Below are 21,743 nucleotides of genomic sequence, written 5' to 3'. Positions count from 1 at the left end.
AGATAATGATGTTTGAAACTTAGAACAGTTCATATACCACAGTTTTCTTGTGGTATACTAATACGCAATGTGAAACAGAGAGGTTCTCAGGAGCGAAGGGAGTATTTGAAGCCTAAAAACAACTTTCAGTTATTTGGTTAATGTAAGATTGTCACCTTGCCCTCTCTCTCTCACGCTACCAGGTTCAACTGTGGCACAGGAGTTGCAGTCATAACGAGTGAAAACAAAATCAAGCTGGGGAACTGGCACAGCGTCACACTGTTCAGAGACGGGATGAATGGCTGGCTCAGGATGGACAATGATGCTCCAGTGACAGGAAAATCTCAGGTAGGTAGTCCTGCACTGACCTTGCGCTCTCTCAAGGTCATGATGACATTTTTTCTTGCCAGCAGATCAGATTTAAAAGGTACATTTTTATTTATTAGTGTTGGGGAATTGAGTGAACCAGGATCAGTGTACAGATTGCTCTTCCATATACATAGTCTGTAAATCACAGATAAATATCCCAGTGCTGGATCCCATTGCAGTTTCCCTGTTGTCCTCCGTACTTGCTCTGCTGCCCTTCTGCTACACTTCACTAGTCTCAGATACAGGGTGCTGTTAAAAGTTTGCCAGGTTTTACAGCTGCTGTCCCTGATTGCTTTCTCTTTCAAGCCTCAGAGAGACGCTTTTCTTCAGCCAGAAAAATCAGATGCATATGTGTATATGTTTATATATTTATGTAAACATGCATATAGCCACTCAAGGTTTGTATACAGAACTGTAATTACATGTATACCATGGACATAGATTTAAGCACTGTAATGGAGAATGCCCTGACTTATGTTAAGACCAATTTTGTATGAGGATTGCCAGGATTAAATATAATAGAGGAGGATGTCTTGACTTGCTCATCTGTTGCCAGGCCAGAAAACAGAAGTGAAATTAAGGCACTGAAAACAAAGACAGTTGCAAATTGTTTCAGATGTGTTTCCTCTTCTCTTTGATAACCACTATTAGCATGACATCCCTAGCCCTGAAAAAAGCAGCTTCAGACATCTTATTACTTTACACTTTCATGTGCAGACACTGAAGGGTAAAGAATGCGGCTCATTGAGTTCTCATCATCTGGAAATGACAGAGGAAAGGATTTCGATGTCTGTCACTTGTCGCTGTGTGTTACCAATGCTATGAGGCCACGCAAAGGTCAAGTGTGAATCAGGAGAGATATGTCCAGTAAAACTTAGGACATAGTGCAGCGCTTTGGTAAGACTGTGTCTGGCTGCGTGTGGCTATGATCCCCCATAGCCAAGAAGATGAAGAAGTAAAGGTGCATCAAAGGGCTAGTAGGAGGGTTATGGTCCACAGAGTCTGCAACAAGAGAGTTTGCCAGTGGACACACATTCTTCTAGCTGCAGCTATACCAGAATAAAAAGTTAATTGCTCTAGGTGCTGCTCTCCACCAGAGCTTGCTGCTCCTGTAGTATTGTTGCTCCAGTGACTCCTTCTCAGCCCTACCTAGTTACAATGGCCTGTATTAGTCTCAGCAGAGCGGTAGTCTTCTCCGACCTGGTTCATTTTGACTTGAACAGTCTTAGAGAGAGCCCGCAAGAGAAGCAGAGCTTGACAGACCAAGGAGGGCAGGAGCATCATAGGCGATGGAAGATGGCAAGCAGTTGGAGACAGGCTGGAGAGCTGTGTGCCCACAGCTCTGGCATATGCCCACCATGAAACTGTGGACATTTGAGTGCTCTTCATCCACAGGCTCCACCTGAATTTTTTTTTTCCTGCTGAAATTGAGATCCGTTTGATGTGCTTCTGCAGTGCATTGTGCAGTGAGCACCCGTAGACTGAATGGCCTTGACTTATTTAGCCTGGCAAAATAGAGGCTATGGGGATATAATTTATTGTTATAAATACCAGGGAGGCAGGACAGCGATGAAAAATCCAGGGAGCTTTTGGGCTAAAGGTCAATGCTGTCAGAAGGATACATTGTTAAAAACTGGCCATGAATAAATTTGGGAGTTTTGAATGTTTTCTTTTAAAGGGCGTGAGGTTTTGAAATATCCTTTGAGCAGAAGGCAAGAGACATATATTTTGATCAATTTATGGACGGAATCGTGACTCCATTGCCCACAATAGCACAAAGTTTGATTTGATGGTCAAAAAAGTTCTGTTTTGTTTTGGGGGGGTTTTTTTTGGTCCTTCTTGTGCACTATAGCAGTGTTAGTAAATTGTATGTCTACATTTCTATAGGCAGTTCCTTAACCTGCCTCAGCTCCCCATCCAAAAAAGATGGGTAGTAGATTTAGTAGATTCAGAACACCACTGAAGTTGTAGTTGTGTTAGTTTATGCCTTGTCTTGGGTTTTACAGTTGTTTTTTGTCATTTTATTATTACTCAACAGTAAGCACTTGCTGGGTTCTGTCCAAAAGGCATTATCGCATTGGTCTGCGTCCCCCAGGGCTTAGGTTTTAGAAGACTAACGATTTTGGCAAAAGTAAAGGAAGAAATTGCAGCAAAAGACATATCACAATCCCTCCTCAGAACATAGCGATTTTTAAAGTTTTCATTTTGTATTAAATTGTCCATGTTATCATGATGGGTATGGGTGCAAAAAGTAACATTTAAAGTGACACACCGAGTAGAGGAATGACAAATGGAAAGGAATTACCAGCGAGCAACCTGCATATCCGCTGATGCAATTCTTTGTGGAGAAAAAAAAATTGATTATACGCAGTGTGGCTTAATTAGTTATCCTATGTTGTATCTGTTCTATATCATGTCGTCCTCTGTTTTCCCTCCAGGGCCAGTACAGTAAAATTACGTTCCGGACTCCCTTTTACGTCGGTGGTGCCCCCAGCATGTACTGGCTGGTGAGAGCCGCAGGCACCAACCGTGGGTTTCAGGGCTGCCTTCAGTCGCTGAGCATCAACGGCAAGATAATTGATATGAGACCCTGGCCATTAGGGAAAGCTCTCAGTGGCGCTGATGTCGGTAAGTGTAACGGTATGGGGTCTTCCATCAGCGATAAACCAGGGGTTGCTTTCTTTGCCTGCTGAAAAAATTTGGGCAATGGTCCAGTTTTGAGAGGTGGAAGGTGCGGTCTCGATTTTTGGCATGGTATTTCTCTGTGGCTTTGCACATTGCTTTTGCTGGGTCTGTAGTAGAAGGGTTTTATCACATTGTACAAGTGAACATCACTGTGGCATACCAAAACCCCATGTGGACACAGTTATGCAGCACAATAGCAAAACTAGTTCTTATGACCACACAGGAAACTCAGCGTTGCTGATATAATTGCATCTGCAGCAGTATTCCTTCCAGCATCTCTCAGGATGCCGCTTCATGCTCCTGATTTACACAGCCATATCATCAGAAATCAATAGTATGCACAATGTGTTTGTATTTAAAACACTATGGACACAGCAAAATGTGTTTTGCCTAAAGGCATCATTGCATTTGTCCAAAGCAGTGCTGTGGCCACAACAAAGGGCTTTTACCCATGAAACCCCACTACTGCTGAGGCAAATAGGTTTTCCTGTCCACCATCTATTGTTTTCATTTCCAGTATGTTTTAAAAATGCTATGGGATAAATTTTTTCAACAGCTTTATGAAGTGGTTTTATAACATTATCTTCCCTTCACAGATTAAAATATGGAGAAGTAGGGAAGTTAATTAACTAGTCCTTAGTCCTGTCTTATTTATTTATCTCTATTTCATCTGTGTAATGAGCACTCGAAAAAAAAGATAGGGCAATGAAATCCTTGCTTTAATGACCTCAGTCTAAAAGTTGAAGAGTAAGAGTAAAGCCAAGTCAGAAGCAAGTGGTAAATGCAGGAAATAGATCCCATATCACTGAACTCTTCAGCCACAAAGTCATCTTTCTTCTCTTCTATAGCTGTGCATTTGGCATCGCAAGAAGGAAGTGATTAATGAGAAACTTCCTAACAATCACTCTGTATTCTCTAGATAACATGACCAAACTTCTGTGCAATACAGGGGGGGAACAGAGTGGCCCAAGAAACAGACGCTGAAAAGAATAAGACTTTGGAAGCAGAGAGTAATTTCACGATAGAGTGAGAATCTATGGAATTTAGATAGATAGATGAAAGCCCTGCTGAAGTTCTCCAAGCCCTAATCTCTATTGCGTTTTGGGTTGCAGCTAGCTTCATTCCCATCCATGAATGCTCCACATACTACTGCATTAACAGTCAACATCAATGAAAATAAATGCTGGGATCTGCCATGTGTGACCTGAAACTGAGTGATAGACCCTTACTGTCCTTACATGGCTGCACACACTTTTATAGGAAACTGTACCAGGAGAGACTTGCAAACAAAATGCCACATAAGTTAAGCTTAAAATAAATGCATTGAAAGTGAACTGTGTGAGGGTTTAGGGATGATGGTTTTTGCCAGCCAGTTTTTTGTTTGTTTCCTGTTGGCACAGTGCATAAATCAGGGGTGCGGTGGTGTATGGACCGCAGAACTGAGGGTGGGGAGGAGAGGGTCCATCCCGCCAGCTCCAGTAGAAGTCCCACCGGCCCCTGAGCTGAGGGGCTGATGGGGAGGCAGCGCTTATGGCTCAGCGCAGGTATGGCAGGACCCTCTACTCCCGCTGCAGCTTCCCTCCTTCCTCCTCTGCCACTGCACCCAAGCAGACGCTGCCATCAGAGCGGTGGTCTGCCTTTCCGGTGTAGTCATCTGGCTGGCCCAAAGGCTGTGGTAACTCAGGTCACTGAGACATTGTGAGAGCAACTGTCCTTAAGTACCAAGACTGCTCCAGTTCAAGCTGTCCCTCAAACAGGTGAGCCTGCGACTTGTGCCATTATTGTCATCTTCCTTGACCTTCCCTGTTTCTCAAAGACTTTGTTTAACTTCGTTCTGTTTGAACATACTGCCAGTATTGACTGACAGAGCAGCAGATGCAGTAAAGATGAGCATTGTCTCAGTTTTCTGTTTGTGTCTCAGACTCGATATGTGTAGATTCTTGTTTACCCACATCCTTGGCTCTCATTCCTTGTCTATAAAACAGAGATAGTGCTGTTCATTTCTGTCACTGTCGCCATCATTGATGGGTATGTGAGGGATCTTGGTGACTAGATACCCGTCCTGCTGCTGTTCACTGTGACCATTACAATGCAGCCCAGAAGAGGAAAACATGGCTCAATGAGCACCCCTGCTCCCACGGCTGGCCATGGGCAGCCATTTGAAGGGGTAATTGTCCCCTTCCACATAGAAGGAGAATTTGTTGCCTTCCAGGGGACTTGTACATTTTGCTTATGCTCCTTGGGTTAGGCCTGGAGCCCTGTGTTACGACCGCTGTACTCGGACCTACCTCTACAATGAAAAATAGGCCTGGCAGGAGATTTGTAGATGTGCAATGTCAGACAAGTCTGGTCTGGCAGGGAGTTGTACCAGATAACCCGAGAGTTATTACTGCCTCTGTCCTGAGTCGGCGAGAAAAGGTTCTTTTCCACCATGGACGGCAGAGTGATCGAGATGAACCAGAACATCAGCTCTTTACACCTGCATACTTCTCCATGCTTTTCTTTCTGGCTGTGGGGTGAGAAACCAAGCCATAAAGCTGGTGCTGTACTAATGCCAGTACCTTGTTGAGGATTTGTAGACGTCTGGTCTGGAAACTGTCTTTACAATTGCAGTGCTGTGTTTAAACAAAACAAAAAGGACATATCCCCTTCTTGCAGTAGTTTTGCAAGACTTCTCTCAGTCATCTCAGATAACAAAACGGTTCTCCAGTGTTTATTGTCAGAGCTGCCTCACAACACCTGTGTCATCTCAGAGGTGATGTGCCTCAAAATAAATGCGCAATTCTTAGTTTCTCATAAACACTTTGCCCCCCAAGTGGCATGCTTACACTTGTACACCACAAGTGTCTTATTTGGGCTTTCTTAATGTATAAGATCAGTTTGTTACTATCAACGAGGGGAGTAACTAAAATAAAGGAGAAAGTAAACAAAATCCACAAGACTTAACCAGATGTACATTTGACCATTGCATAATCTAACTTCATAGATACCAGTCTTAAGAAGTGAGTGAATTAACTGTTCCGCAGCAATTTCAGCAAGAAGAAATCACCTCCTTGTTATTTCAGTTGATATGCCAGCATAGTAGAAATGCTTCTTAAAAAGCTGATGATACGGATCCTGTTTAGTGCAGACAAAGAGGGCTGACAACGGCATTTTAGTTAATAAGATTAGTTGATCATGGTTAACACCTTCCATGCTTACCGTGGCGTGAATTTACAGTGAACAAAGCAGCACTTAAGGTAATTGAAATTAAGCAAGTCACAGTGCTTGTAAACATTCTGGAGAGATTTCTATTTTATGCAAAAATAAAGATAGGAACAAGAGCAGAAGAAAAGTAATCCAGGGAATGACTGAAAGATACAACTGTCGTGGTTTGTTAGTAAGGACTAATTTCTGCTATTTTTAAGGTCTCTTCCTGATCTGGTGCTAAAAATCAAGTGAACTTGTCTAAATTGCACACCATTTGACAAATTGGGAAAGAATCTAGGCAGGAGAGCAAATTGTATTGGTTAGTAGTAATGATCAACAGCCAAATAAATCTTCTTTGTCAAACTTCTCCGGTAAATCAATGTTTTGCGTCTGGTTTTAGGTGAATGTAGCAGCGGCATCTGTGATGAGGCTGCCTGCATCAACAGTGGTACCTGTACTGCAAGTAAAGCGGATTCATACATTTGCCTTTGCCCTCTTGGATTTAAAGGTCATCATTGTGAAGAAGGTAAGAGGATGCTGGGCTGCTTATCTTTCTTTGTGCGTGTTATTTAGTGTTCAATGTGTTTTGCACATGGTGACATCCAAGGAGGTCTTATGCTATTACATTGACAGAACAGAGTAACTTGTTAACTTTATCTTTTCAAAATCACATTGTGAAACCCTCCCCCACCATTCACTCTGGGGCTACATCCAGCTCCTACGTAATCAGTGATTCTCAAACGTCTTTACTTATTTAAACTAACTATAAATAAGCATCTCAAACTTACTTTTCAGAAGTTAAAATAATGTACAACTTCACAGCTGCACATTAACTCTAAAAAAATCCCCCCTTTTCTCCTAAAACCAGTGTCAGTTGTATATTCTGAAACGCAAAGGACCCAATATCAATTTCCTGCTGAAATCACAGAGGTACAAACAAATAGTCAAATAGATACAACATTATTTTATGTGCTGCAGAACTGTTCATGCCACCACCCATTGTGTGCATGCTTGCTGCTTTGAAAAACACTGATGAATCACTGAAGAAAAGGAGCATAAAGCTTTATAGTACAAATACATCCCTAGAAAAGGAAGGGATTAAGGAGGGAAGCAGTGTTGTCTAGGATAAAAAAATATTTTTAATTTGGAAGATTAAATTTTTAGGTTGTTTTTCTTAACGTTATCTTTAAATGCCTAACAAAGGGAACTCACACTGGTTGGTGGGAGACAGTTCCTTACCTTGGAGCCTCAAGTGACCTGCTTGTGTATTCTGGATTTCCAGCACTCACCTTGGCCATACCTCAGTTCAACGAGTCCTTGAGGTCATTTGCTAGCACACCCTGGCCCTTGGAACCACAGAATTACCTTTCCTTCATGGAGTTTGAGATGACATTTCGTCCAGATTTAGAGACTGGTGTCCTTTTGTACAGCTACGACACAGACAGCAAGGACTTCCTCTCCATTAACATGGTGGCTGGTTACGTGGAGTTCAGGTTCGACTGTGGCTCAGGAACAGCTGTTATCAGGTAAACGGTGTTGTTTGCGTTTCCTTCCCAACAGTGCCAAGGTGCTAATCCAGGAGAGGAATGGGCTGGAAAGAGTAATAGCCTATAATGAGATATGGGAGCCCATCAGTCTCTAGTGCCTACTCCTCCTAAGAATGCACAGAAACACGAAAACTGTATTCAAGGGGACAGGATTTTCTTCCTACCTAAGATTAAGTTTCAAAGCTTTATTATCAGTGTTGCTATGTCATGCCACCATCTTAATGCAAATGTTACTTTTGTTTCTGTATGGTATTGCAAATTCCCTTCTTGCCTCCATGACATGGTGCCATAGCTAATTAGGGGATCTATATTTTATGCACACACTTTCTAGCCTCAGGACTGCACAATATTGGCACTTTTGTGAGCATCCTCCTCCCTGGTCTCCCGTTTCAAGGCAGTAAGTACTGGGCTGGAGGTGTCACAAGAAGATACACCTCCAGGTCCCCTCTTTCCTCATAGTGCTGATTTTTGGCGTTCTGAGGCTAGTATCCTATTTACATGACTTCATAAATCTAAAAGATAAATGTACAGTTTAAACAAGCCACCCAGGCTCCCAGACAAAGACAGAACTTCTGAGAATGATCCCTTGCATCCTAAAATTAACATCCAGGATAGAAGCAATTAAATGCCTCAAAAAGGGATGCTCGCTCTCTCTCTGTGTAACTGAGTGCCCACTCTCCGGGCAGCTGCTCCCTGGGCTCTTCTGAAAAGGCAATGGGCCGAACAGAGGCACGCAGTGCCTTGGATGTGGTCCAAGGGACTGCCAGTTTGACCAGGCTGACCTAATATTTAGAAATAATCTGTATAAAGCTTATGCAAAATGTGTACACTGCCAGCAAATCTTGCATACCATATCTTTCCAGTCAATGGACATCAGGAATTTTGGCTATACTGTGATTAGGAGAAATGTACTGATTTTCCACTGAATGAGGACCCAAGCAAACAAACCCATTCAGATGACGAAGTGAGTGACAAAATTTCAAGGGAGCAAATGCAAAATAATGGAAAACCCCAACAATGCACAGCTGCGGCAATACAGTTAGCGTTGTCAGACACAGAAAAGACCCTGGATTCATCATGGGTAGTTCTGTGAAACCAACAGCTAACAGCTTAGCTTAGAGACAGATACAGAAATGTAAGTACAATGCAGAGAATTATTAGGAACGGAATAAGAAACAATGCATCTGCAAAAAGCCACAATGCTCCCTGTCTTGAAAACTTGCTGTCATTCTGGTCACTTAATTTCAGAAGAAATTAGCAAAATTAAAAAAAGAAGAGTGATGTTGATATCCAAGGGCCGGGGCGGGGGGTGGGGTGGGGAGGACAGGAGGGGTGGAAACTTACACAAATACAGCAGGACCCTTCGACCTGGAAAAGTAAGAGTTTGGTGGAAGTATGATAAAGGTTTTTAAGTTGTCAATGGCATGCAGAAAAATAAGGAATGATTATTCTGTATTTTTTTAATATGAAAGAATTAGAAGGAGCCCAGTGAAAATAGCAAACAAAGAAAATAAGACTTTTTTTTTTTTCTAAATAGCACATAAATAAGTTGTGGAAACTAATCGCCACAGCATGTTACAGATGCCAGAACTATAAATAGGTTAAAAAAACCCCCCAACATTAGACAAATTTAAAGAAAGCTCCATTGAGGGAGATCAAACACAATTGTACGGATGCAGCCTCTGACTCAGGAAATTGCTAAATGACAAGTTGCCAGAAGCCGGGAGGATAAATCAAGGGAGGAATAACTCCATACTTGTCCTGTTCTGTTTTCTTGCTGAAAAGCAGCAGAAATAGCTAATGTCGGAGACCTTTGCTCCAACCCGAAATGGCCTTCTTACAACAGTCTTCAATCTTTTCTAATTACAGCCATCTAATTCCTATTACTGGCAACCATAAGACATTAAAGTACACATCATTTTTTTCCCCCCAAGAATATTGTAGCACTTCAAAACATCTGGGACTAAAGTTTAGCCGAGTTGTGTGGGGCTTGTAAAATGTGGCAAGAGGCACAAGCACGCGCCTGGGAGTGGAAACTGCCCCTTTCTACTGGGAAGCCGAAGATGAGCGGGATGCCAGCCGGCACCTGGGCCACATGCACTGGGGAAAAAAGAGTGGTGTGGTAGCTGGGTAATGGGGGAGACTCATGAGAGTGGCAGGCTTTGTTGAAAGCTGTCGGGATGTCCTGTTCAGCTCCTTTTTCTAGATAACATGTGCAGCTTGCACCCCGTCATCAGCTCTGTCAGTGATTAAATAAGATAAATAGATTCCCTGTTTTTCATGGCTGCTTAGCCAATATCCACTTAAAAGTCTGCCTTGATCTTCATTGTACTGCTTCTTGCCTACTCTTTGTCCTAAACGGGGATGTGACTCTGCTCATCCTCACTATCTCTTCCATAGGACCAGGCTGTTAAATATTATAATCAGAACACAATTATAATGTCTTTATAATTAAGGACGAGGCAAGCTCATTTGTGTACGTCAGCAGCAGCAGTAGGAAAGCTGACGTCGGTGAAGCTTGGGTTTTGCCTGAAGTGTGCCTGAAGGGTGGAAGGAGCAGGATGTGCGCAGGGAGCCTTGGGGGGAGAAGGGATGCTGAGCAGGATGCAGAACCTGAGCTATTTACCAAGGTGTCTCAGAGGAGATTTTGCTGTCCCCTGCGATTTCCCTTGGCCCGGCGTTTGCAGGATCAAGATCTTCATCATTTGGTGTATTTTTTAAGGCTCAGTTTACGCAGGGAAAAGTAATCCGTAAGCCCACAGCACATGAAGAGTTCAAATGCCTGCAAAAAGCATTACCAAACTCACGCTAGACTCAAAAATCCTGTGAATCCAAGAAATAGCTTGCAGTTCTGAAGTGATGACTCAGCAGGGCTTTATCATCCCTAATTATAATTAAATCTAGGAGAGCAGGAAGGTTAGTATGATGATGACCTAATCAGCAGAGGAGATAAAATGCATGTATTGCCACTTACTAGGTAGCCAAACCTATCTGGTTCCTTTATATGCGTATATTGACTTCTTCAAGGTGGTTAAATACTGTTACCTATTGATTTATCCAAGGTAGTTAAACCCTAAATACTACTACATAAGAAAAAGGACAAGTGAATGGCATTGCTCGATATTTTTTTATGGAGGTTTTCTGAACCATGTGTCAAAGTAATATTACCATCATCGTCCAAATAGATGAAAATGGGCTTTGAGAAAATTTGGGAGGAGCAAAATAGGTACCACAAAAACATTTCAGAGCTCATGTTGATTGTTCAGAAAAAAAAATAAAAAAATGAAATTGTTATTTCACATTTTCAAAATTATATACCTTTGAATCACTATTGACTCATGTTTTAAATCACATTTTTTAAAGTTCTTTCATTTTGAAATTTATCTTTCTTTCATTTTGAAATGTATCTTTTTTTCATTTTTAAATCTAAGTAGCCTGAAAATACAAAACATTATTTCACCAAAAACAATTTTGTATTTTTTCTTTGAAAGCTAGAAAGTCTTCAGGTGTCCCAGATAACACGGTTTCTGATTTTTCCAGCTTGGACAGTGAATCGAACACAAGTTCCATTGCTCATGGAGGAAAAGCTGCAAGATAACTTTTAGATGTAAAATGCTTTAACCAGTGCAGTAAAAATACATTTGAAAACAAGATACAAAGTTCTGTAGAACTTGTAAAGGGGAACATGGTTTTGTCCTTTATACAGGCTGCTATTCATATTAGTGCTGAACTAATAAAGGCTGTAAGAACAGTTTTAAAATGCTTCCTTTGAGACTGGTGAATACTTTGCACAACTGGGGATTATTGTTCCTAGCCAGGATCTCATCATATCATTAGCATCATATTTTAATTACTTCCCCTTAATGTACAGCAGCCGGGCTGCATGTGTGTGTGTGTGTGTGTAGATGTCACTGTAACAGGCTGCATAAATAGACCTGATAAGCCAACACAAAGTAGTTCTGTTTTAAAAGAGGACGAAGAATGTGGGAGTAGACCGACCATTAAGTGGGAAGCTTTATCTCCAGGCTTATGTCATTGTGAAGTGAGGATGTACGGCTGAGACAAAAATTTGTCTTTATGCATTATAAATGACTGAGCAGGAGAATTAGCTCAGAGGTAGAAGAAATGTATGCCAATTGTAGAAATGTTTCATTTATAAATAAAAGTAGAGTGGTTGTTATTTGCTGTAGGAATGTGGTCTTATTTTCCTTTGCTGACAGGGCTCAGAAATTGTTAGTTCCTTGTAAGGAAAGAAACACAGTGATTTATTTTTATTTTTTATTTAGAAAATCATCCCAGAGGACTTGACATTTAAACATCACAACAGTATTTGAAAATATCAGAAAGGCAAAAGTGTAAAATTCCTGAAAATTTTCTTCCCCTTAAAACAGGAGTGAAGAACCTGTCAGTCTGGGTCAATGGCATGAGTTGCGAGTGTCTCGCACAGCGAAGAATGGTATCCTACAAGTGGACAAACAAAAGCCAGTGGAAGGGATGGCAGAGGTGAGCATATGGATGACTTGTCATGAATGTGGCTGTTAGACTATAAAATCATAGAATCACAGAATCTTCAGAGTTGGAAGGGACCTCTAGAGATCATCTAGTCCAACTCCCCTGCTAGAGCAGGGTTCCCTAGAGCACATTACTCAGGACTGCATCCAGGCGAGTCTTGAAAGTCTCCAGAGAAGGGGACTCCACAACCTCCCTGGGCAGCCTGTTCCAGTGCTCTGTCACCCTCACCGTAAAGAAGCTTTTTCTCATATTTGATCGTAAATGATTGCGTGGTAAACTATATAGGCTGCTCCCAAAGCTCTTGCAAGCTCAAAAAAGTATACACGTTAGGGCAGCATTTCCTTAAACCCCAAGTTGAAATTTGCACATGAAGTTTTCCCTCTGAGGACAGGGCTCCTTGTAAAGGCAGTGGAAATCACAACCTTACCTGCCCTTGCCATGTAACTGGACTCACATTTTTGTGTTTGGTTCATACATGTGTTTGAGGTTCTTTTCTTGGTACTTATTGGTTGTGGCTATGTCTCTTGAACAACGTGTGCACAGTGAAATGCGTCATCTAGAAAAGGATGATACTGAAAATTATGTGCAGAAAGTCCTGTTTTTACCTCTCTGAATATTGTGCTGGAAAGGTAGGCGAGAAGAGAGTTGCTTCTTTGTCTTCTCCTTGCAAACGTAATTTTCAGGACAGAGTAAGGCCTGGAATACTCAGACAGTTGATGACTTGCATTTTATTCTTCCCTCACCAAGAGGTCATAGTGAGTCAAGTTTGTAATAAGGCAAAATTTTGCTTGTACAGAGCACGGTATTCACTCTAAGGACTCAAATGCGTACACAAAGGTACTTTTTTATCCCAAGAACCTGAGGCTAGAACTGCTTAGAAAAGTCTTTTATTCTTTCCTAGTGGAAAGCGTGGCCAGAAAAACCAGACTCCCGATCCTGTTAGCAGAAGAATCTGCATTTTTTTCTGCAAACTGGGAAACTATTTAAAGCTTAGACTTTTCATGAAAAATGTAAATAAATTGAAATTCCAGTTGCCTGTCAAGAAACAGATTGAGCGGGAAGCATTCAAATGGAGCAGTTGAGACTTCTTTAGATAGACAGGTCAAGGTGAAGACTCACATTTTTTCTTTAAGTGCTGCAGCACAGCTGCAGAAGGAGGTTGGCAGGGAGCTGCCAACAAAGACATCACAGGAGCTTCTGCAGGACTGGAATTACGCAGTTATCCTGTCCTTAGCTGTTAAACAACTTTCAGTTCGCTCCAGGACCCTGACTACTCCCATCAAGTATCCTGAGCAACTGCTTCTGGTAATTAATGCGATGTCAGTGGTTTGGATTTTTTTTCATTTAGCCCTCGTAACTTGCTATGGGTTTTCTTTTTAGATGTTAGAAACATTAAATGAGTCTCTGTTGCATGGACTTTACTCTGATTTTAAGTTTATGGGCCTCATTCTGGTTTTAGATTTACATCAATGTACCTCAGGTCATTGCAATCAGATCTAGAGGTGCAGGCAGAAATCACGAGACAGTCTCCTTTCTTTCTTCCTTCAGTATTCCCATTTTGAAATGCTTGGGATTTTCCAGCTAGTTCTGATTAGGATAGAGCACAGTCAGTAGAGAGCGTCCTTCAGTGGTTTTCTTGAGAGAATTGTACAAAAAAATGCAGTTAACAAAAGTAAAGAGGCATTAAAGTAAGCCATAACATCTAATGTAGGCTAATCTGAAGATACAAGCACGGTTCCAGCTAAAATGTTGTTCTTGTTTCTTGCAGGGTGCTTTCACTCAGATTAAGTGCAACTCTGAAATATTTATTGGTGGAGTCCCTAGTTATGATACTGTGAAGAAGAACTCTGGGATCCTGAGACCCTTCAGTGGGAGCATCCAGAAGGTACGTGCCCAGAGAAACACACTGGAGGCTTTTATTTCTGCCTCATCCAGTGCACACTTTAGGTGGAAACCTGCCCTTATACTACTGTCATTATTCAAAATAACCCAAAATTTCACCTCAGGAGCCCACCACAAAATACTTAAACACATATTTCATAGCAAAAAGTCATTCTAACTTTAATAGCCAGTAAGTATTATCACTGCCAGTCACCCTGTTAGTTTCCGTACTGTACTCATAAGTGAGCAGAAGCCAAGCGGGCATATATGCACACTGAGGCAGCTAAATGTCTGATGTAACAAATACAGTAATAAGCAAAAAAGAAGGTGCAAATTAAAGTGTGTCCCAGTCCAGCCAGACTATTCTTTTACCACACAGCAGTTGCGCGCCTCACTGCCTTCCCCTCTTACGAATTTATATGGGGCACACGGGTGGAGGAGATCTTTTTCACTGTTGGCAGACATTAGGGGTGATGTTCCAGTGGGGTCAGATGTGCATAGTGCGGTTCTTTTCTGGAGAATAAATCTGTAAATTCGTAATAAGTCCTAATAAGTAATCCAAAGAAAGTTCAAACTAAATTAACATTTGCTGTCCCTAGGCATACTTGAAATAATTTGGATAAAGCTGAAAGACTAGCCCTGAATCCTCAGAGATTTAAATGAGTAAATTATTGCATCACATTTACTTAACAAATAAAAAGCTCTAATAGTGCATCTCATAACAACTGATCAAGGGCAGAAAGGTAATTGCAATTCAGTGTAAATAGGTTCATCACTTGGTCCAACATTTTTCACTATCTTTGTCAGCTGTCTAGCTGAAAACGTGAAGTTTGGGAAAACTGGGGGATTGTGTAATAATGATAGGAACAGATCAGTCACATAAACATCATTGGAAAGGTAGGCTTGGCTAAATACAGTGCATTTTGGAGTGCAGGATAGGAAGCCTACAAGCAATTAACGTATGTCACACTTAGAAGATGAGTGATTGTACCCTAGAGTACAGAGGTGCTGATAAGGATTGGGAAACGCGGAGGGTGAGCCCTTACTTCTGTGATGTAGTTAAGAAGGTGGATTTGCCTTCTCAGAGGCCTGACTGGGATGTCACAGAAGAGCATTGGTTGCCTTTGGGGCACTGGGAGACTATTTGTTGACTGCTATGTTTACACATAGTAGGATTTTTGAGAATTGTACAGAAATAAAGCAACAAACATCACCAAGTACTGGAAAACATGCCGTGTATAGAAAGACCTAAGATCTCAATCTATTTAGTTTACTCAGATAAAGTTAAGAATAGACTTCATTGTGGTCTGCTAGTTCCTACATGAGGGTGAGATTTCTTTGAGTACCTGGTTTTGAAATGATGCAGAAAAAGGCATGATAAGAAACACTGGCTGGAAGCTGAAGATATGTTTAAGCCCAGAAATTTTGAAGAGTGGATGCTTGCTAACCTCTGGAACAATGTAGCCAGAAGTTAGAAATAAGATGAAAAGGTAGCAGAGTCTTCACTGGTGCGTCTTTACCGGAGGACTGGATGTTTTTGTGCTGCTGGAGTTGGTTAGTGCTGCTTCAGAGTACATGTGCTTGATGCAGCCCCTTCTCCCAGTAGGTCCCCCTAAGGTGCATCGTCTGAGTTATGAGGAGGCAGAGTAACTATTACCATTCTCACTTTGGCCTTAAAATATATTTGTTTGTGAAAATTGACTTCTTGTTTTGATGTAGCTGAGAACAGAAGCCGTACCCACATGTAATCTCTTTGCCAAGATACCAGCTGAGATTATACAAATGTCAGTTTATATTGGAGAACATGTTGCTGACATATTGGAAAAATCCCAACATTTAACAATTCTCTTCAGTTTATATACAAACAGTTTTGTGAAGTCATCAGTTATGTTTTTCGTCCATCTTAACTCTACCTTCTTTCAGGCAAGATGAGACACTAGACAGCAATAGAAAATGTGAAAAACAACCTGTTCTGCTTTGTATGTCTGTTGTCAACACTCGTCTCCTGGGGGCTTTCCTGATCTCAGAAATGCTTTTCCTCAGCTGTGCTTATCTAATTTTGCCGTCCGAGCTCACTCTCAGCTACAAAGCATTGCATGGGCGTTCAGACACAGGGCTGGTAAATCCCACACAGCTTCACCCCATACGGGCATCACCTAAGGCTGTGTCGCAAAACACAAAAGAAATTCATCTCCAGTGGGTCAGGGTGAGCAACAAAATGAGTTGGACCTCTGCGAGTGGAAAACACTCATTACCAGTGTTTTGGACAAGTTTTGAGGGTCGCATTTATCAGAAGTCTTTAGAGAAGTCTTCTGACTAGCAGTACAATACTGGGAATTTGGAAGTTTTTAGCATGTGTTTTCCTCCTTTTTTTTTTTTTCTTTTCTTTTCTTTTTTTTTTTTTTTTATCAACACACAGATTATCTTGAATGACCGGACAATTGATGTGAAGCGGGATTTCACTTTTGGAGTCAACCTGGCGAATGCTGCCCACCCCTGTGTGAGCACACCATGTGCAAACGGAGGCACCTGCGTTCCCAAGAAGGACAGCTATGAATGCGATTGTCCCCTGGGCTTCGATGGGCAACATTGCCAAAAAGGTAGCGATGGCTGCATTTCAATCCAGAGATCCGGAGTTGATCACAAAAATAAGGGCGATTTAGCACCTACAACTGCTGTTGTACACATGCCTCAAAATAGAAACCCTGGAGGCCAGAGCTCCCTTTGCATCCGCGCACATTCCATGTACCCAGGGAACAACTCATTTTGTTATTTAGGAACACGGTAACTGTTATCCCAGCACAGAACTGCGTTCCGTAGATAGCAGCCTGGTATCTGGTTGACTGTGGTGTCCAACACTGAACACTTCATACACCTCCCTAATCACGCAGTGCTATACAAAGGGGGAATTCCTGCCAATGTCCTCCAGCCAGTGATTATGTTACGTCCTGAAGCATAAGCATGGATAACCCTTGTAATTTTATCCTTCCTGGGCCTCACAACAAATGCTGTTCTCTTATACAGAAAGGTCTAGTCCTTTTTTAGACACTGACTACTCTGATGGTTATTTCACCATCTGCACAAACCCTACCTTGGTACGGCAATGGAGACCACCTAGGAGGAAAACCTGCCCAGATACATGTTATTCTTCTTTCCTCAGAACCACTGTAATGGTTCTTAGATTCAGGAAAGTGTTCAGATTGCATGAAAACTGTTAAAAAACCCATGTGTTTTGGGTTATTCCACTAGATGGCGATGTTTCCCCTCGGTCAGGCTCGGTCTTGAAAAATTCCTAAGGGAACGTTTTGCAATGTAACAGTGAGCTCAGTTCAAAAGAGCTGACTGACATTATTGTCTTCACCCACTCCTTCATTTCTCACAGGCACAAACTTCAAAGTTAAAAGGAGTGGTTTTGTTTAAATCATGATGAATAGACTGTACTTTTCTTCCAAAAAACCAATATCTTAGAACAAAACCATATTTTTTTTTAATACAATGCAAGAAACCCCTTTGCTTACGTTGTTGTGGTCTAACTAATAGCTGGAGCAACGTCATTTATCCCGGCTTCTCTGTGGGGAGGAGGGAGGATTGCAATTTTGGCTTTCTAGGTATGTGCAGGGTGCTAAGCTCCTGACTTCACGATGGTATCTGCAGCGGTACAGGGATCTCCAGGGGGAGTCAAGGCAAGTGAATGTGTGTGACTGCCTGCTCCTGTGGATGGTTGGGACACAGCTCCTCACTTGTCTATTCCTGACTGAAGCCCCAAGAGCTGCCCATTGCTGCATCCTCCTCATGGCACCAAGCAGTGCTGCCGCTCAGCTGGCATGTTGCTCTGCTCTCCTCCCTGTCGTGATCTGAATAGGCATCCAGCCTTCCAGAAACAGTCTGAAGGACCTTGCGCCTTTGGCTTAGGCTGTATCCTGGCTGTCAATCCGACTGTTGTGGTTTAACCCCAGCCACTGCAACTGGGACCACGCAGCTGCTGGCCCATACCCCCTTCCCCCCAGGAAGGGCAGGGAGAAGAGGGGTAAAAGGAGGGGAAAGGAAAAAAACAAAACCTCTTGGGTTGGGATAAAGACAGTTTAATGGAACAATAATGCAAAAGGAAAATAACAATAAGAATAAGAATGGTAAAATATATGACACAAGTCACTCTCACTGTTCAACCAGCCCGACTCGAGCAGAGATTGCGGACTCCTCCCCTCTGGCCAACCCCTGAGCGTGATGTCTGTGGTACGGAGTATTCCATTGGGCATTCCATCATTCTGTCTATGCTCCTTCTCAGCTTCTATGGGAAGCTGTAAAAAGTCCTTGACTGGAATAAACATAATTTAGCAACAGCTAAAACAATATGCATTATTGACATGCCTTTCATACCAAATCTGAAAGCACAGAAGCCACTAGAAAGAAAATTGACTCTCTCTCAGCTGAAACCAGAAGACCAGCCTTAATTAATTTTTAAGAGTGTCCAAAAGCACGAGTCACCTGCCTTCTGTTCCTGCTGCCTGGGGCTGCTGTTCAGGTGCCTCTCAACGCATGGCACTCATGCAGCCTCAGCTGCCACTGAAAATGCACATTTTTGTGGATGGAAGTGCAGACAGCATGGAGGTCCCTCCCGAGGACCCTCAGTCCATGGCAGCCTTGATGAACCTGGAGCAGATTTCTCAAAATAATCCTTACTTGAGTCTCTTTGGTAGGGTGTAGACTGGGCGAAGGCAGGATGCATGTACGTGTCCGCTTCTGTTTCAGAGCGGGGTTTTGGTTAGTGCACACAGCTGGTCTGTGACAAGCTGCAGGGGCAGTCTCCATCCTGCTTGCTGGTGGGCTGCTGTAACCCCACGCCCTGAAAAAAAACAAAGTGCTTGTGAGGGATTATGCCTCATTCTCCAAAATTATACATACCACTTATAGAACTCAAATGATGCTGGTATGAGGTATATGAGATATTGATTGATATCGTAATGGATTGTTGGCTGAGGATTCAGTAGAGCTTCTGTTGGCAATCCTGGGTTTTATATCTTTTGTCCATGATGTGGGGAGTATTAAAGGTATTTTTATACTTGATTTTAAGATGAAGTAGAACAGTAAACTGTTGCTTTCCCCTGATTAGAGCTGATACCCGGGTAAACCACAGTGAGTCACTGGGATTTGAAAACTAGGGTAGCAGAGGGATCTGGTGCTAATCCTACCTGTCTGCACCTTTGTGTGTTTTGAGCAGGCAAATGTAAATACTTGGGGTAAAACAATAATGAAAGAGTGCTACCTTCATAGGTGGTTGTAGCTGCTTATGCAAATGGGGAGGAGGGATCACAGAAAGGTGGACAAAAGGAGATTTTTATGCTATAGAAAAATAAACTGAGAATGTTCTTGTTTTGTTTTGTGCTGACCCACTGCAGAGTGTGGAAGTTACTGCCTAAACAGTAAGTACCGCAAATGATGTGAAACCTGCTCTGTCATTGTGCGTCTGTATCTGCTCCAGCAAGCTGGATTTCCATTAAACCTGGCAAGCTTCTGTCAATAAGCCAAAATATTTTCTGGGGTTATATAGTACTTCCTTAAACCTCGTCCTGTTGGTATTTTAAACTGCATCCCGAGCACCTGGAGCTGGTCCCTGCATTCCCTAAGCAGTCGGGCCAGGCTGAGTGCTTTGCAGGGGCAGGTGCTACTCCCGGCTGCCCTGCTGTTCACAGCTTGCTCCCGCCTCTCATGAGAGCTTTGGTGCCTCTCTGCCAAATCATGGTGAGCAGAGAGTGAAGGTGTTTAGTCCTAGGTCTCCTTAGTGGCCCCATTCCCTTCCAGTTGCAAAGATCCTGCATGCATCAAGGGTCGGATGCAGGATGTGATGGAGGAAAAAGGGTTCCTTTCACGCTCTGCTGCCATCCAGCATGGTCAGAGGCTGGCCAGTGCAGAAGGCGTGAGACCTGGAGAGGAATGTCTGTCTGAGCGTAACACATCTTTTGCAATCTCCCAGTGAAACTGGCAGGCTGCAGGCTGTGGACTGCCTGTGGTGGTTTCATTAGAGACATTAGGCAGCTTTCCTGATTTCACTACGGGTGAAAACAGGCGTTTGTCACTACCTAAAATTCACAGTCTTGGCACTTAAAGCTAAATTTCATATTGCTGTTGTTGGCTGCCAGACTACACCAATTGTTGCATTATCTGTGTTACAGTGAGCTCTTAAGGCCCAGGCCAGCCTCCACATTGCATAAAGAAAGCAAGCGTCCCATCCCTGAAAAGCTTGAAATTTATATAGATGGGATTAGCTGTGGGTTGAAGGGAATAGTTCTCAGCAAGAAAATAGGATGAAGGCAGCTATTTTAAGGAGTTTATAAAACTGGCTTGTATTAATGCAGCAGTCAGTTATGAGAGATCAGCAGCAAGCCGTAGGATGTTCACTCAAAAGAAAACCTGTTCAGGCCAGTACTCACAGCCTGCTGAAGGCTATGCATCAGGGATATTCAGTGATTTATACCACACATCTGAGTTACTTTGCCAAAGTCTACTCCACGGGCAGCAGTACAGCAGCTCCGGGTCTGGTTGTGGTGCGTGCTGCCGCCCCAGCAGCTGTGCACCACAGGGGCTGTCCCTAGGGAAATGGGAGATGCTATGTCTGGGACACTGGGGAGGTCTGAGCAAAACACCCCCCAAGGAGCACTGCAGCACATCGATTGCATGGGCCAAGAGCCTCTGCAGCCTCCGTCATACAGCCGTTAGCATAGTCTCAGCTGCTTTCAATAGACCTAAAGTGGTGAGGGACACCCTGTATGTCCTTCCCAGAGACAGCCTCGACCGATGCTGCACCCCAGAGGTGACCACGGAGCAGGCAGCAGCTGCTCTGTGCAAAGCCACAGACACAACAGGAGAGAATGGGGAGCTCACAGGTTGCCTGTGCTGCCCCTCGGCCTCGCTTTGCAGGGGTCCGAGGTCCCAGCGCATGGTCCGCACATGGTGCTCCATTAGGAGCTGGGGAGGAGGTTCTCAGAACAAGGGTGGTTAATGCACGAGCTTTGGCAGGAGCGTGGCTTGAACCACACGGAGGATCAAGGAGTGTGGAAACAGGGATAAATGTAAAATTTGCAATGTTATCCCAATACTTCATATTTTCCTGCGCTAACGTTTATGATGGAACAATACATTAGGCCCAAGATATGAAGGCTGTGAGTAGACTTCAGGACTGTCAGCGGTTTGAACTACCTCAACTACTGCCCCTACATTTAGGTACGAACTTGCTGTGCCTTTTTGCAAACCAGGGCGAGTTCAGCTCGGTTCTGTGCCAACGGCAGGTAACTGCCAGTGCAGGAGTAGATCGATACAACAGTCTTGTCTTTTTTTATTTCCTGCCACTTCCATGTCAGCTAACTGACACTCATCTTCGGATTTTTATTTACTTTTCAGCCATTACAGAAGCAATTGAAATCCCACAGTTTATTGGTCGCAGTTACCTCACATATGATAATCCTGATATCCTGAAAAGGTAATGTATCTCCTATGAACATAAATATTCTGTTTGTTAACCACGATAATGATAGGAGCCTCATGTGGAAGGATGTTGTATATTTGAGTTTTTTGAGCTGTATTTGC

The 21,743-nt window shown here is 42.9% G+C and overlaps 1 protein-coding gene across 3 annotated transcripts in view; it reads left to right on the top strand.

The window, feature by feature from the left end:
* EGFLAM (EGF like, fibronectin type III and laminin G domains) overlaps nt 1-21,743 on the top strand; it is a 74,174-nt gene that overhangs the window by 45,986 nt on the left and 6,445 nt on the right. For all 3 annotated transcript variants that reach the window (XM_054185899.1, XM_054185898.1, XM_054185897.1), the window contains exons 12-19: nt 183-327; nt 2,787-2,976; nt 6,623-6,748; nt 7,505-7,748; nt 12,161-12,272; nt 14,050-14,166; nt 16,582-16,762; nt 21,558-21,636. In XM_054185899.1, the coding sequence (XP_054041874.1) occupies nt 183-327; nt 2,787-2,976; nt 6,623-6,748; nt 7,505-7,748; nt 12,161-12,272; nt 14,050-14,166; nt 16,582-16,762; nt 21,558-21,636 (1,194 nt within the window). The remainder of the gene's footprint in view (nt 1-182; nt 328-2,786; nt 2,977-6,622; nt 6,749-7,504; nt 7,749-12,160; nt 12,273-14,049; nt 14,167-16,581; nt 16,763-21,557; nt 21,637-21,743) is intronic.

The sequence above is a fragment of the Rissa tridactyla genome, chromosome Z (assembly GCF_028500815.1).
Source record: "Rissa tridactyla isolate bRisTri1 chromosome Z, bRisTri1.patW.cur.20221130, whole genome shotgun sequence".
In the NCBI taxonomy this organism is placed as follows: Eukaryota; Metazoa; Chordata; class Aves; order Charadriiformes; family Laridae; genus Rissa; species Rissa tridactyla.
This window is presented reverse-complemented; position numbering and strand designations above follow the sequence as displayed.